This window comes from Bufo bufo, chromosome 2, assembly GCF_905171765.1.
Source record: "Bufo bufo chromosome 2, aBufBuf1.1, whole genome shotgun sequence".
Lineage (NCBI taxonomy): Eukaryota > Metazoa > Chordata > Amphibia > Anura > Bufonidae > Bufo > Bufo bufo.
Window position 1 is genome coordinate 211215623 of NC_053390.1, and position 17829 is coordinate 211233451.

The following is a 17829-nucleotide window of genomic DNA, read 5'->3' on the forward strand; positions in this document are numbered from 1 at the left end:
TTTGCCCTGCGCTAAATCACGCAGGGCAAAGGCATTTTTTGGAGATCCGGTGACGTACCGGGGCTCTCCATGGGGCTGCCAGGAAGCCCGGTGACATCACCGGCACTGATGGACGGGCTTTAGCACAGCCCTAGCCAGTAAAACGGCTAGGGCAGCACTAAAGCCCGCCCATCAGAGCCGGTGACGTCACCGAACACACTGCCGGGCGTAAGCTTCCTCCCGGCAGTGTGTTATGATAAACAAAAGAGCCCGTGCCCTGCGCGATTTAACACAGGGCAAGGGAGCGCATCGGAGCATGAGATGCTAGCCTCAGGGGGGCTGCCGGGGTGAAAATAAGGGAATGTCCGGGTTCAGCTCTGAACCCAGTCAACCCCTTTAACAGTATGCATTATGAATCCATAGAGCACGTCAAGCAAAACACTATAGCAGTACTGCCTTGTATTAACAGGTCTATCATCACGATCTCAGATTGCCAAGGGAGTCGCAGGGCGGTATAGTTGCTGAGTGAACTGTATTATGTCTGGGGAGTCTCATGCTTGGATCACCAGAGAAAAATACCCATGCATGAGGCTCTTCTGATTTTGCAAGTTCTATCACATTGCTTTTAAGGACAGATACGGGGCCGTACAGAGGGACCACACACAGGGCCTAGGGCTCTATAAGCAGTCATACACAACCAGATTCAGATCCAGAATGCTGCACCATAGAGATAATTGGGTCACCGACACATTCCTCAATCCGATTGGTTGCTATGGGCAACTAAACCAGTTTTCATAAATCTCCCACTAAAATGAGATTTTCAAAAAGGAGATTGTGTAATATATATATATATATATATATATATATATATATATATATATATATATATATATATATATATATATATATATATATATATATATATATATCTCTCTATCTATCTATCTATCTCTATCACACACAGAAATGATCAGGATTTAGGGACTAACACGTCGTGATCCATTGGATCAGGAAATAGATCACTTTTTGAGGGCCCCGACATCATCGCTCTTAGCGCCTGTCATCTCGTCTTTGGAATGGCTGATCTGACAAGCACCGATCTTTGGCTATGATTGGAAAAACGTACCCAGAAAATTCAATTTTCAAAGCTGAAAAACACTTTATTTGGAACCGCCTGATATATGAGACATTGGCAAGACGATGATCTATGGCCAGGCAATACACAGGTGACCAGGACAGGGGCTGGCACACTGCTGTATGGGGGTCTCAGTACATGCACCACACAGATCTTCCATTCAACAACATTGGGGGAAGCAGATCCAGGAAGTGAGGAGGAGAATGCGCCCAGCCCCGCAGCTTATCGCACTGCATAACAAGCCCTCTACCAATACTGACATCGCACCGATCCCTGATCCCCAGCACACAACACAATCATGGGGTCGTTACCTGGTTATAGCGAACATCTGGATTGGGGTTGGGGGCAGGAAGGGCTGCAGCAGAAAACCTGCCGATCTGGACGCCCAGAGGCACGTGCGACGCCCTGGCGCAGACTTTCCCCAGCACAGCTCTCAGCATGGTGCAGCCGATGCCTCGTCCACAGCCCGTCAGCAGAGGTCTCGCAGCCCGTCAGCCTATCCACAGCCCGTCAGCAGAGGTCTCACAGCCCGTCAGCCTATCCACAGCCCGTCAGCAGAGGTCCCGCAACAGCCCAACACAAGGAAGAAACTTCTGCAAACTCCCGAAGGTTTTTCTAACAGCGCGGACCACGCCCCCTGTCACAGTGAGGAGAAGCTCAGGCAGCCGGCCAATCACCGCGGACATCAGAGCTGAGCGCGACCAATAGGAATGCAGAAATAACCCCTCCTCCCCAGACATCGCCTGACGCGAGGCAGAGCCCTGTGTGCAGGCAGCCTGTATGGACGTGGCCATGGTGTATGTGGTGGTCCTCTGCCAACTGACAGGCTGCCCCTCAGGCAGCACCATGCCTGAAGAGCTCAGCCTAGCTCTAGGCACCCTTAGTGCTTGCTCTGCTCACAGTGGTTTTGCCCCCACACATGTGCATTAGGGCAGGTATCCAAGCACCGTGTTACTGGGGTGCCTAGGGCAAAATTCATTCTGGGGGCTGACTTTACACCTACATGCTACTTACAGGACCCACATTTGTAAAGGGCTCATGTAGCAACAAGAAGCTGGAGATAATTGATGAGGGTGGCTAGCCTGACAGTGCACCTATGTGTCTTCTCCGCCATTTCTTTAGACTACCTAGCTTATCATGGGCACATACAGTAGGTGTACTGCCCTACAGGATACTAATGGCACCCCAGTAAAGATGAGTCTTGCATAAAGTTAAAGGGGTTGTCCGAGTTATGGAAAGAAAAAGATATAGCGCTGTAAATCTGATGGTCAGTGATATATAACTAAGCTAAGCAAGTTTTAGGCAAAAAAAAAATATCTATTTCCTCATTTCCCGGGTTCTTTTCTGGCCCTTTGTTTACATGCAATAAAAACAATCTCTGCCCCTCCCCCTGCTCTGCTAAGAGAGTGAATACAAGTATACTGCCCTGAGTGACATGTCTGCTTGCTGGGAGACTCTGCAGCATGTTGTATGTGTAGAACTACAAGTCCCAGCTGTATTATGACAATGCTAAGGGAGTGAATACAAGAGCTTCCCTGAGTGACATGTCTGCCTGCTGGGAGACTCAGCAGCATGTATGTATAGAACTGTTAAAGATGTGTGAATTTTATTCTATATTTTTTGTATATCTAGGACTGTAATGAGTTAAACTTTTTCTACTCCAAGTGCCTCCCCCCCCATCCCTCTCTTTGTTCCAAGGCTAGAGAGGAGAGAGGGGGGCAAAGTGCTGGGCTGTAAGAAGTGTCTGATTTCTCATCTTCTTGTAGGTGTCCCATAGAGTGTGGTAGAGATGCGTAAGCCAATCATATGGCTTGATGATATATATAATTCACTGCCTATAGAGAAGCACCTCTTTGAAGTGTCACATATGACGTATGCAGTATTATTGTTAGATTGTCAGCCATTACAAAATGGCGATGGTAACGAGATGTTTACATTAGTTCACATTCCAAAGTGGTACTCACTGCGCAGATGTTGAGTATTATCTCTCTTTCTCTTATCACTTTTTCCTTTTTGACCAAAGAAACAATGTTTAAGCCTCAGAGAGGACTGCCCTCTTCTGAAGATGTATAATACGCTTACACCATGTATTAAAAATTAGAGATTGCTTTGACCAACTTCTGTGTCAGTGTTCAGTCTCTCAGCCACGCGTGGATATTAACCCCTGGGGGGTACAATGATCTGGAACACCAGAGTGTATCTAAAATGCCCTAATTTAGGGCTGCTTTAACAAATGGCGACCACGAAGGGACTCTGAGCGAATGTAGCGTCAAACAGCTGACAAGACGGGCCCCTGAGCTTGACGAACGGCAGAGGGGAGAGGATTGCAACCTCAAAGAAAGGTGAGAAAACTTTTTATCTCATCTGCCTTTCTGCTATTTAGTTCGTCATGCTCAGATAGCTCAGTCTGCTGTGGGGTGGTACTGATGTAAGTATAGTAGTCGGCTGTAATGCTGAAAGCTTGGAGTCTATAGAACCAATAGTCTGAAATTATAGATCACTCTGGTGTGTATATGTTTTTGTGTGTGTTTGTAATTTATGTGAGGAGTGAGTTGAGCACAGACGGTAAAACCACAGACAAAGGGAGGGGACCGTAACCTCCTGGTTTGGAAGGAGGCGCTGTAGCGCCGAGGTGTGGGACAAAGTAAACTCCAGCTGACCTGGCAGGGAGACGCGTGGAGCTGTATGACCCTTGACCTAAGGGAAGACTGCAGAGATATTCTCCACCTGACCTGACCTCAGGGAGACCGTGGAGCCGTATGACCCGAAAGGGAGGACTGCGGAGATATTCTCCACCTGACCTGACCCCAGGAAGACGCGACGGAGCCGTCTGAAGATGTGCGGGGAGTACCGGCTGACTAGTCAGACGTGATAGTCAGATTTGAGCAAACCAGTGGGGAGGGTGAAACCTTTGTCTGCGGAGGAAAGGGTTAAAGGTGCTGATCACTCCTCTGTTTTGTGTGTGTGTCAGTTTGTAATACTGTTGTTAAGATGGGTCAGTCCCAGTATTATAAAGAGGGAGATTATAGGATGTGATATGGAGAATTGAAAGTTAAAATGTGACAAAGAATGTTAGAGAAAGTGTGGCCCCGGACAGAAGGTCGCCCGGCTGGCAACGGGGATGAAAATCTGTAAGAAACTGTGAAGTTAGAGCTTACAGACTGAGGGCATCAGAACTCCGGTGATGTTGAAGGGGGAGTTTTAACGAGTGAGAAAACAGAGCAATGCCGGGGAAAGCGGAATGATTATTAGGTGCAGCAACTGGAGGGACAAAAAGATGGTCAGTTAATGGAACTGTGAAATAGAGAGATTCATTCCCCCCCCCCCCCCCCCTTCACACAGAAACATTCCTGAGATAAGAGGAACAGGAAAATGGGGGGAGGGAAAAATGGGGGCAGAGAATCGTATTGAGTAAGTGATGTTATATGTGTAATATTATTATTATAGAAGACAAAGAATTGTTCAATAATCTTCTTTCTTCTTTCCCAAGCAGTGCACTGTGGGAATCCGGCTTTTAACAAAATGACTGTATGATTATAACCTGTATATTGTCTTACAGCGACAGACCATCAGCAATTCTGGGTGTGGTGTGGATAGCTGTGGAAAGCTGTGTTTGTCTGTGCTGCAAGTTTTGGGATGAAACAATGTGGGTTGGAAGACATGAATGATTCAGTGGAATGTGAATGGGTGTGGCTTTGAGTTGTAATTGAGGCGAATATGTGTGAAGACTGATTATGAGCTGTTAATGAAAATGAGTACATGAAAATGTATGTGAATGCGTATGGAGTACGGTATTTGTTTTATTTTATTTTTTCTTGGAAGTTTTGGGGTTTTTATTGGTGCCAACAGCATTGATCAAGCTGTACTTTTTTTATATCGAAGTCAATGAAAAGTTTCTTATAGGCCCTTTGTGTGTTCATGTCTGTATTGTCAGATCTGTTTGTTTCAATGTTTGAAGTTACGTGTTACATGTTAAGTGTTGTGCTAAACATCAGAGCTCTGTTCTAATGGACAGCTGCCACATTACTGAAGGACAAAGGGAGGACCACAGCGTGCGACTGAAGAGGGTGGACTTAGATGACTCAGAGCGGAGGGAGGAGGATAGGGGTGGACGTTACAGACAACGACAGCCCTTGTGCCCATCCCCTAGTTATAAGACACTCCCATGGAAGATGAGAAGTCCTGTTTTGTTTTCCAGTCTATTAATTCCGCGATAGGGAAAGTTGGATACTTCTGTAAGCCAAAATGCAGAGTAACATCAAGCGGCATTGGGTGGTTCAGTGGTGCCAACCATAGGTAGTGTTCCTTTGGTATTGCTTCAGCCCTGATGCCAAACGCCTCATTGAAGTGAGGAAAAAGTAAGTCTGCCACCCTGTGATGGGCCTGCAGAGTCTGTGGGACCCAGATCCCAAAAGAGAGAGTGTTGTGCTGTGTTTGGTACTCCTCGTCCACACCACACGAGAGGATTGTATTCTATGTTGACCATGCCCGGATCCGTCCCCACAGACACCCATGTTTTGTTGTCATAAGGAGAACACAAGGACAGGGAGGGGGGGAGTTAGATCAAGATTAGGAAACAGGAAATCCAGTATCGGCTCTACTTTTAAACATTTTTAGCAGATTCAGTCTGGCCCAATGATATCCCTTACTCTGGGTGATAAAGAAGTAGTCCCGTTTTTGATTGATACTGGAGCAGCCAAGACAGTTGTGCACAGCAAACATGGCCTCCCCTGATTTACTCTCCAAGCACACCAGTCTTTGGGTAGAAGTGGATGGGAAAGTAGTACGCTCCTTTTCAACAGAAACCATCCACATTAGATTTGCCCCTAACCAAGATGCTCTTGCCCGTTTGCTGGTCAGTGGTAACGCCCTTTGTTGCCTCCTAGGTGCAGATTTGCTTGCAAAAGTACATTCTGGTATCTCATATTAGGAGGACGGCACTGTGAAGCTTACAGGTGCCCTCAACGACCAGGAACTTTGTTTGTTAACGACCAGGAACTTTGTTTGTTAACGACCAGGAACTTTGTTTGTTGGCCATTGGTGATAAAATTCCCTGGTCCATGTTTGTATCAGTACTCCCAGAAGCTGAAAAAAGCAAAACCACTCACCATTGGATGGTACATGACCTACATGCCGTTAATGAAGTCACAGTTTCTAACACCCACATCGTGCCCAATACACACACCTTGTTGGCTCAGGTTCCCATTACCCCTACTCACTCCACTGTGATTGATTTGTCCTTTAGTCCCCACCGCCTCACAGATGAGGTGGTAGATGCTTTATATGCCTAGAACTGGCAATTTTGTGTTCCCCCACACTGGGCCTATCAGATTATTACATTTAGATTGTATTGTTATGAAGTGAGTGGCCATGACTCAGCTGTCCTCACCCAACTGCATGGCCAGCAATAACGCCCCATAGCATATTATTCAGCCAGACTTGATCCCGTGGCCAGAGGTGCCCCTTTCTGCACCAGAGCTGTAGTAGTTGTACTAGCTATGCTTGATGAAAGCTCTGAGATAGTTCTGAACCACGAAGTGATGGTGATATTACATCTATCCTCATGAACGTACAATCCAAATGATTGTTTTGTTGCCCGTTATTTGAGAATGCAGTGTTCCATTTTGTTGCCTGACAATGTTGCTCTCCAAAGGTGTAATACTTTGGACCCAGCCACCCTGTTGCCTCTGGACCAAGGGGGGAGGGAAGAGTTAGGGCACCGCACTTTAAACTTTTCTTCAAGATCCAAAGGAAGAGGCTCCTGACTGTTTGCAGATGATGTCACAAGAGGTAGTGGGATTTGGTAAATCAGCCATTAGGTAATCTAGATCATGTGCTCTTTGTGGATGGATCGAGGTATGGCCAGGATGGCAGGTACTACACAGGTTGGGCAGTGGTGATTAAACGTGAACTACCACACATGTCTGCTCAAGAAGTGGAGCTAAAAGACTCTGAAGATGGCTTGCAGATATGCAGATGGAAAAACAGCCAACATTTACACTGATTCCAGGTTTGCTTTTGGGATAGCCCATGACTATGGGCCCACATGGAAAGCCAGAGACTCCTTGATCGCTTCAGGTAAACCCATCGAAAATGGGGAAGCAGTGAGGTCTCTGATGGAAGCCCTCTTGTCACTAACATGAGAGGTGATGATAGCAACGAAAGGCCACTGTAAACAGATGCAAAGGGGGCAAAGGGGAAAGCCACGGCAGATCAGGCGGCAAAAATGGCTGCCAAATTACCTAAGCAGACCCCTGTCTTAAGTGGCCACAGTTCAGGTCCCTGAAATAACTCCTCCTGTCTCCCGAAAGTTCTTAAGACCTTACAGAACCAGATGGGGAAGGAGGAAAGGGACTGGTGGATGGAAAAGGGGGGACTACAAATAAGAAGGGAAACTTTGCCTTCCCAGGTCCCTCTAATCCACGATGGCACAGGCAACCCATGGAGTGACGCACCAGACAAAAACTGCTATGTGTGATTTAGTACGTAGCATATGGTACGCCCCAGGGTTCAGCACTGTAACAGTCAGACATACTCAAGGATAAACGGTTGTGCCCACAACAACGTGGGCATGGTGGTTAAGGTACCCATGAAACACGTCTTGCTTTTTGTATCTGTTTCAACGTTTACAGACTACCTTCAACTACACAAGGTGGGCATGTATGAGTATGTATTGATATGTGACTTGTTTTCAGGATGGCCAAAACCGTACCCAAAGAAGTAAAAAAGATGATGGCCGAAGTTGTGTGCAGGTATGGGGTACCTTAGATCATTGAAAGTGACACAGGTGTTCACTTCACAGGTGAAGTGATGCAGGAGATGATGAAGGTTTTGGGTGTAGGACAGGCCTTACATGCTTCGTACCATCCACAAAGCAGCAGTAGAGTAGGGAAAAGGAACTGAACGGGACACTAAGTTAAAGATTCAGAAGCCTTAGAGTGCCTGCTGGTAGCCCTCTTTTAGTAAGGTATACGCCTAACCATGAGACAGGCCTTTGTCCCTATAAGGTCTTTTTTGGGTCAGCCCCTAGGATAGGATTTATTTCCCACAGCAGCTTCAGATGCAACATGGTTGTCTGACAGATTATGTGATCAGTTTTGTACAAGCATTTGACTAAAGTACATTTTCGAGTTTTTGCTTCACTTCCAGGTTTTGATAAAGTACCAGGAACCCACCCACTTGTGTCTGGAGATTGGGTGGTAGAAAAAGACACGTTAGGAAAGTCCTAAAACCCTGGTTTGATGGTCCATTCCGAGTGTTGTTGACCACAAGCACAGTGAAGCACAAAGAAAAGCATAATTGGATTGATTTTAAGGAAGTGTTGAGACTGGTTTTCCCTTGTGTGACTGTTGATCATGACTCAAAAGAATATGAAAAATTGTATGAAAACATCGATCCAGAAAATCAGAAGCATTGATGACCTCCAGTCCCCCCCATATAATGTCAACGCCGGTTAGGGAAAGATCATCTGACTTCCCCGTGCTCAAATCCAGTGTCACGGGAGGTTGTTCGCTAGGAATGACTTGTCGTGGAAGCTGGTGAAAAGGAGGCGGAGCATTGGGACAGATGGTTAGGTTTAGGGAGAGAATGAAATTCAAGGGGGGACTGTTAAAGATGTGTGAATTTTATTCTATATTTTTTGTATATCTAGGACTGTAATGAGTTAAACTTTTTCTACTCCAAGTGCCTCCCCCCCCCCCCCATCCCTCTCTTTGTTCCAAGGCTAGAGAGGAGAGAGAGGGGGGCAAAGTGCTGGGCTGTAAGAAGTGTCTGATTTCTCATCTTCTTGCAGGTGTCCCATAGAGTGTGGTAGAGATGCGTAAGCCAATCATATGGCTTGATGATATATATTATTCACTGCCTATAGAGAAGCACCTCTTTGAAGTGTCACATATGACGTATGCAGCATTATTGTTAGATTGTCAGCCATTACAAAATGGCGATGGTAACGAGATGTTTACATTAGTTCACATTCCAAAGTGGTACTCACTGCGCAGATGTTGAGTATTATCTCTCTTTCTCTTATTACTTTTTCCTTTTTGACCAATGAAACAATGTTTAAGCCTCAGAGAGGACTGCCCTCTTTTGAAGATGTATAATACGCTTACCCCATGTATTAAAAATTAGAGATTGCTTTGACCAACTTCTGTGTCAGTGTTCAGTCTCTCAGCCACGCGTGGATATTCACCCCTGGGGGAGTACAATGATCTGGAACACCAGAGTGTATCTAAAATGCCCTAATTTAGGGCTGCTTTAACAGAACTACAAGTCCCAGCTGTATGATGACACTGCTAAGGGAGTGCATACAAGAGCTGCCCTGAGTGACATGTCTGCCTGCTGGGAGACTCAGCAGCATGTTGTATGTGTAGGACTACAAGTCCCAGCTGTATAATGACAATGCTAAGGGAGTGAATACAAGAGCTGCCCTGAGTGACATGTCTGCCTGCTGGGAGAATCAGCAGCATGTTGTATGTGTAGGACTACAAGTCCCAGCTGTATTATGACAATGCTAAGGGAGTGAATACAAGAGCTGCCCTGAGTGACATGTCTGCCTGCTGGGAGACTCTGCAGCATGTTGTATGTGTAGGACTACAAGTCCCAGCTGTATAATGACACTGCTAAGGGAGTGAATACAAGTATACTGCCCTGAGTGACCTGTCTGCCTGCTGGGAGACTCAGCAGCATGTTATATGTGTAGGACTACAAGTCCCAGCTGTATAATGACACTGCTAAAGGAGTGAATACAAGTATACTGCCCTGAGTGACATGTCTGCCTGCTGGGAGACTCAGCAGCATGTTGTATGTGTAGAACTACAAGTCCCAGCTGTATAATGACACTGCTAAGGGAGTGAATACAAGTGCTGCCCTGAGTGACATGTCTGCCTGCTGGGAGACTCTGCAGCATGTTGTATGTGTAGAACTACAAATCCCAGCTGTATAATGACACTGCTAAGGGAGTGAATACAAGAGCTGCCCTGAGTGACATGTCTGCCTGCTGGGAGACTCTGCAGCATGTTGTATGTGTAGGACTACAAGTCCCAGCTGTATAATGACACTGCTAAGAGAGTGGATACAAGAGCTGCCCTGAGTGACATGTCTGCCTGCTGGGAGACTCTGCAGCATGTTGTATGTGTAGGACTACAAATCCCAGCTGTATAATGACACTGCTAAGGGAGTGAATACAAGAGCTGCCCTGAGTGACATGTCTGCCTGCTGGGAGACTCTGCAGCATGTTGTATGTGTAGGACTACAAGTCCCAGCTGTATAATGACACTGCTAAGAGAGTGGATACAAGTGCTGCCCTGAGTGACATGTCTGCCTGCTGGGAGACTCTGCAGCATGTTGTATGTGTAGGACTACAAGTCCCAGCTGTACAATGACACTGCTAAGGGAGTGAATACAAGTATACTGCCCTGAGTGACATGTCTGCCTGCTGGGAGATTCTGTAGCATGTTGTATATGTAGAACTACAAGTCCCAGCTGTATAATGACACTGCTAAGGGAGTGAATACAAGTATACTGCCCTGAGTGACCTGTCTGCCTGCTGGGAGACTCAGCAGCATGTTGTATGTGTAGGACTACAAGTCCCAGCTGTATAATGACACTGCTAAGGGAGTGAATACAAGTATACTGCCCTGAGTGACATGTCTGCCTGCTGGGAGACTCAGCAGCATGTTGTATGTGTAGAACTACAAGTGTCAGCTGTATAATGACACTGCTAAGGGAGTGAATACAAGAGCTGCCCTGAGTGACATGTCTGCCTGCTGGGAGACTCTGCAGCATGTTGTATGTGTAGAACTACAAGTCCCAGCTGTATAATGACAGTGCTAAGGGAGTGAATAGAAGTATACTGCCCTGAGTGACATGTCTGCCTGCTGGGAGACTCAGCAGCATGTTGTAGTGTAGAACTACAAGTCCCAGCTGTATAATGACAATGCTAAGGGAGTGAATACAAGTGCTGTCCTGAGTGACATGTCTGCCTGCTGGGAGACTCTGCAGCATGTTGTATATGTAGAACTACAAGTCCCAGCTGTATAATGACACTGCTAAGGGAGTGAATACAAGTGCTGCCCTGAGTGACATGTCTGCCTGCTGGGAGACTCAGCAGCATGTTGTATGTGTAGGACTACAAGTCCCAGCTTTATAATGACACTGCTAAGGGAGTGAATACAAGAGCTGCCCTGAGTGACATGTCTGCCTGCTGGGAGAATCAGCAGCATGTTGTATGTGTAGGACTACAAGTCCCAGCTGTATTATGACAATGCTAAGGGAGTGAATACAAGAGCTGCCCTGAATGACATGTCTGCCTGCTGGGAGACTCTGCAGCATGTTGTATGTGTAGGACTACAAGTCCCAGCTGTACAATGACACTGCTAAGGGAGTGAATACAAGTATACTGCCCTGAGTGACATGTCTGCCTGCTGGGAGACTCTGCAGCATGTTGTATATGTAGAACTACAAGTCCCAGCTGTATAATGACACTGCTAAGGGAGTGAATACAAGTATACTGCCCTGAGTGACCTGTCTGCCTGCTGGGAGACTCAGCAGCATGTTGTATGTGTAGGACTACAAGTCCCAGCTGTATAATGACACTGCTAAGGGAGTGAATACAAGTATACTGCCCTGAGTGACATGTCTGCCTGCTGGGAGACTCAGCAGCATGTTGTATGTGTAGAACTACAAGTCCCAGCTGTATAATGACACTGCTAAGGGAGTGAATACAAGTGCTGCCCTGAGTGACATATCTGCCTGCTGGGAGACTCTGCAGCATGTTGTATGTGTAGGACTACAAGTCCCAGCTGTATAATGACAATGCTAAGGGAATGGATACAAGAGCTGCCCTGAGTGACATGTCTGCCTGCTGGGAGACTCTGCAGCATGTTATATGTGTAGAACTACAAGTCCCAGCTGTATAATGACACTGCTAAGGGAGTGAATATAAGAGCTGCCCTGAGTGACATGTCTGCCTGCTGGGAGACTCTGCAGCATGTTGTATGTGTAGGACTACAAGTCCCAGCTGTATAATGACACTGCTAAGGGAGTGAATACAAGTATACTGCCCTGAGTGACATGTCTGCCTGCTGGGAGACTCTGCAGCATGTTGTATGTGTAGGACTACAAGTCCCAGATGTATAATGACACTGCTAAGGGAGTGGATACAAGAGCTGCCCTGAGTGACATGTCTGCCTGCTGGGAGACTCTGTAGCATGTTGTATGTGTAGGACTACAAGTCCCAGCTGTATAATGACAATGCTAAGGGAATGGATACAAGAGCTGCCCTGAATGACATGTCTGCCTGCTGGGAGACTCTGCAGCATGTTGTATGTGTAGGACTACAAGTCCTAGCTGTATAATGACACTGCTAAGGGAGTGGATACAAGAGCTGCCCTGAGTGAAATGTCTGCCTGCTGGGAGACTCAGCAGCATGTTGTATGTGTAGGACTACAAGTCCCAGCTGTACAATGACACTGCTAAGGGAGTGAATACAAGTATACTGCCCTGAGTGACATGTCTGCCTGCTGGGAGACTCTGCAGCATGTTGTATATGTAGAACTACAAGTCCCAGCTGTATAATGACACTGCTAAGGGAGTGAATACAAGTATACTGCCCTGAGTGACCTGTCTGCCTGCTGGGAGACTCAGCAGCATGTTGTATGTGTAGGACTACAAGTCCCAGCTGTATAATGACACTGCTAAGGGAGTGAATACAAGTATACTGCCCTGAGTGACATGTCTGCCTGCTGGGAGACTCAGCAGCATGTTGTATGTGTAGAACTACAAGTCCCAGCTGTATAATGACACTGCTAAGGGAGTGAATACAAGTGCTGCCCTGAGTGACATATCTGCCTGCTGGGAGACTCTGCAGCATGTTGTATGTGTAGGACTACAAGTCCCAGCTGTATAATGACAATGCTAAGGGAATGGATACAAGAGCTGCCCTGAGTGACATGTCTGCCTGCTGGGAGACTCTGCAGCATGTTATATGTGTAGAACTACAAGTCCCAGCTGTATAATGACACTGCTAAGGGAGTGAATATAAGAGCTGCCCTGAGTGACATGTCTGCCTGCTGGGAGACTCTGCAGCATGTTGTATGTGTAGGACTACAAGTCCCAGCTGTATAATGACACTGCTAAGGGAGTGAATACAAGTATACTGCCCTGAGTGACATGTCTGCCTGCTGGGAGACTCTGCAGCATGTTGTATGTGTAGGACTACAAGTCCCAGATGTATAATGACACTGCTAAGGGAGTGGATACAAGAGCTGCCCTGAGTGACATGTCTGCCTGCTGGGAGACTCTGTAGCATGTTGTATGTGTAGAACTACAAGTCCCAGCTGTATAATGATAATGCTAAGGGAGTGGATACAAGAGCTGCCCTGAGTGACATATCTGCCTGCTGGGAGACTCTGCAGCATGTTGTATGTGTAGAACTACAAGTCCCAGCTGTATAATGACACTGCTAAGGGAGTGAATACAAGTATACTGCCCTGAGTGACATGTCTGCCTGCAGGGAGACTCTGCAGCATGTTGTATGTGTAGAACTACAAGTCCCAGCTGTATAATGACACTGCTAAGGGAGTGAATACAAGTATACTGCCCTGAGTGACATGTCTGCCTGCAGGGAGACTCTGCAGCATGTTGTATGTGTAGAACTACAAGTCCCAGCTGTATAATGACACTGCTAAGGGAGTGAATATAAGAGCTGCCCTGAGTGACATGTCTGCCTGCTGGGAGACTGTGCAGCATGTTGTATGTGTAGGACTACAAGTCCCAGCTGTATAATGACACTGCTAAGGGAGTGAATACAAGTGCTGCCCTGAGTGACATGTCTGCCTGCTGGGAGACTCTGCAGCATGTTGTATGTGTAGAACTACAAGTCCCAGCTGTATAATGATAATGCTAAGGGAGTGGATACAAGAGCTGCCCTGAGTGACATATCTGCCTGCTGGGAGACTCTGCAGCATGTTGTATGTGTAGAACTACAAGTCCCAGCTGTATAATGACACTGCTAAGGGAGTGGATACAAGAGCTGCCCTGAGTGACATGTCTGCCTGCTGGGAGACTCTGCAGCATGTTGTATGTGTAGAACTACAAGTCCCAGCTGTATAATGACACTGCTAAGGGAGTGAATACAAGTATACTGCCCTGAGTGACATGTCTGCCTGCTGGGAGACTCTGCAGCATGTTGTATGTGTAGAACTACAAGTCCCAGCTGTATAATGACACTGCTAAGGGAGTGAATACAAGAGCTGCCCTGAGTGACATGTCTGCCTGCTGGGAGACTCTGCAGCATGTTGTATGTGTAGGACTACAAGTCTCAGCTGTATAATGACACTGCTAAGGGAGTGAATACAAGTGCTGCCCTGAGTGACATGTCTGCCTGCTGGGAGACTCTGCAGCATGTTGTATGTGTAGAACTACAAGTCCCAGCTGTATAATGATAATGCTAAGGGAGTGGATACAAGAGCTGCCCTGAGTGGCATATCTGCCTGCTGGGAGACTCAGCAGCATGTTGTATGTGTAGGACTACAAGTGCCAGCTGTATAATGACACTGCTAAGGGAGTGTATACAAGAGCTGCCCTGAGTGACATGTCTGCCTGCTGGGAGACTCTGCAGCATGTTGTATGTGTAGGACTACAAGTCCCAGCTGTATAATGACACTGCTAAGAGAGTGGATACAAGTGCTGCCCTGAGTGACATGTCTGCCTGCTGGGAGACTCAGCAGCATGTTGTATGTGTAGGACTACAAGTCCCAGCTGTATAATGACACTGCTAAGGGAGTGAATACAAGAGCTGCCCTGAGTGACATGTCTGCCTGCTGGGAGACACTGCAGCATGTTGTATGTGTAGGACTACAAGTCCCAGCTGTATTATGACAATGCTAAGGGAGTGAATACAAGTATACTGCCCTGAGTGACATGTCTGCCTGCTGGGAGACTCAGCAGCATGTTGTATGTGTAGAACTACAAGTCCCAGCTGTATAATGACACTGCTAAGGGAGTGAATACAAGAGCTGCCCTGAGTGACATGTCTGCCTGCTGGGAGACTCTGTAGCATGTTGTATGTGTAGGACTACAAGTCCCAGCTGTATAATGACACTGCTAAGGGAGTGAATTCAAGTATACTGCCCTGAGTGACATGTCTGCCTGCTGGGAGACTCTGCAGCATGTTGTAAGTGTAGAACTACAAGTCCCAGCTGTATAATGACACTGCTAATACACACAGGATCTTCCCCCTACCTGCAATGCTTTGCAGAACTTCTCTTTCAGCTCCGGTGCCCAGCATTTTCTCCTCATTGCCTGCAGCTACACAGTAAACACTTCAGCCCTGAGTCTGTGTAGCTGAAGGGGTTAAGAATCCTGGGAGAGAGCAATTACACCATGGAACAAAAAAAATTTTTTGTCTGCTACTGGGCAAAAAACTAACTATACAGACATGGAGAGCGGCGCCCAGGGATCCCCCTGCACTTACTATTATCCCTGGGCGCCGCTCCGTTCTCCCGGTATAGCCTCCGGTATCTTCATAGTTAGGCTCCACCCAGGGGAACCTGCCGGCGTCTCATTCTCCCAGGCTGTAGCGCTGGCCAATCGCAGCGCTCAGCTCATAGCCTGAGAGAAAAAAAAGCCTCTCAGGCTATGAGCTGAGCGCTGCGATTGGCCAGCGCTACAGCATGGGAGAATGAGACGCCGGCAGGTTCCCCTGGGTGGAGCCTAACTATGACTATACCGGAGGCTCTACCGGGAGAACGGAGCGGCGCCCAGGGATAATAGTGAGTGCAGGGGGATCCCTGGGCGCTGCTCTCCATGTCTGTATACTTAGTTTAGATGTTTTATTATAGTGAAAGGTCCTCTTTAAGCACTTAGGAAGCATTCAATAATTTTGAACAGAACGAGTTTTACTCCAACAATTACTGATCTACATCAAAGTTTGTGTAGTAAACAGTGTATGAAAATGTAATGGAATAAAATTTCAAAAAGTCTCGTTTTTCAGTTTAAAAGTCTTACTTGAGCAAGGTCCAGTACTGTTAAAAGTGCTTCAGGCATCGGCTTTTGCATTTGTGAACGGTCATATTTTCCCGTTGCATCATGTTGGGATTCCAGCGGCCTTGATACCTGTTCTCCATCCTAGAAATATCTTTATGGAACCGCTCTCCATGTTTATCACTTACATGTCCCTAATTGGGTGTGAAAAAGTCAAGATGGGAATGTAAGACATGCACTTTCAATGACATTCGGCAGCCAAGTTGTTCATATGCTGTAAGCATGTTGTCTACTAATTCAGCATAATTTGCAGCTCGTCTGTTCCCAAGGAAGTTCTGCACTACTAGCACAAATGCATCCCAAGCTGCAAGATGTATTTACTTTGTCAGATTCTTGCGCTGATCATAAGTAGTGTATTTGCCACATATGTAGCAGAAAGTGTATCCGGAAAGGTCTGGACATGTACATTGGAATATCTCTAATATAATGCATTAATATTATAACTGAATAGGCTTTGCATTTATAACTTAACCCTTTAAGGACCTCTGCCTTACATGTACAGCGGAAGTCTGGTCCCCAAACATGGCGCCCACTTGCACGTGCAGCGCAGCGGGCGCCATAGCCGCCGGGTTTCTGCTATTTTAAATAGCAGAGACCCGCGGCACATACAGTTACAAGAAAAAGTATGTGAACCCTTTGGAATGATATGGATTTCTGCACGAATTGGTCATAAAATGTGATCTGATCTTCATCTAAGTCACAACAATAGACAATCACAGTCTGCCTAAACTAATAACACACAAAGAATTAAATGTTACCATGTTTTTATTGAACACACCATGTAAACATTCAAAGCGCAGGTGGAAAAAGTATGTGAACCCTTGGATTTAATAACTGGTTGAACCTCCTTTGGCAGCAATAACTTCAACCAAACGTTTCCTGTAGTTGCAGATCAGACGTGCACAACGGTCAGGAGTAATTCTTGCCCATTCCTCTTTACAGAACTGTTTCAGTTCAGCAATATTCTTGGGATGTCTGGTGTGAATCGCTTTCTTGAGATCATGCCACAGCATCTCAATCGGGTTGAGGTCAGGACTCTGACTGGGCTACTCCAGAAGGTGTATTTTCTTCTGTTTAAGCCATACTGTTGTTGATTTACTTCTATGCTTTGGGTCGTTGTCCTGTTGCAACACTCATCTTCTGTTGAGCTTCAGCTGGTGGACAGATGGCCTTAATTTCTCCTGCAAAATGTCCTGATAAACTTGGAAATTCATTTTTCCTTTGATGATAGCAATCCGTCCAGGCCCTGACGCAGCAAAGCAGCCCCAAACCATGATGCCCCCACCACCATACTTCACAGTTGGGATGAGGTTTTGATGTTGGTGTGCTGTGCCTCTTTTTCTCCACACATAGTGTTGTGTGTTTCTTCCAAACAACTCAACTTTGGTTTCATCTGTCCACACTCTAGGATTCTTGTTCACCTCATTGAGCAGTCTGCGCTGTGCTCTTGCAGTCATCTTTAGAGGACGGCCTCTCATAGGGAGAGTAGCAGCAGTGCTGAACTTTCTCCATTTATAGACAATTTGTCTTACCGTGGACTGATGAACAGCAAGGCTTTTGGCGATACTTTTATAACCCTTTCCAGCTTTATGCAAGTCAACAATTCTTAATCGTAGGTTTTCTGAGAGCTCTTTTGTGCGAGGCATCATTCACATCAGGCAATGCTTCTTGTG

The 17829-nt window shown here is 46.5% G+C and overlaps 1 protein-coding gene across 2 annotated transcripts in view; it reads right to left on the reverse strand.

The window, feature by feature from the left end:
• The window catches only part of ALDH2 (aldehyde dehydrogenase 2 family member), a 57716-nt gene extending 55943 nt beyond the window's left edge, over nt 1-1773 (reverse strand). The window contains exons 1-2 of one of the 2 annotated variants that reach the window (XM_040416095.1): nt 1688-1773; nt 1426-1635 (exon numbers count right to left, since the gene is read on the reverse strand). In XM_040416095.1, the coding sequence (XP_040272029.1) occupies nt 1426-1554 (129 nt within the window). In that variant the 5' untranslated portion in view covers nt 1555-1635; nt 1688-1773. The other variant, XM_040416094.1, reaches the window with a different exon arrangement.
• Nucleotides 1774-17829: the final 16056 nt, after the last annotated feature.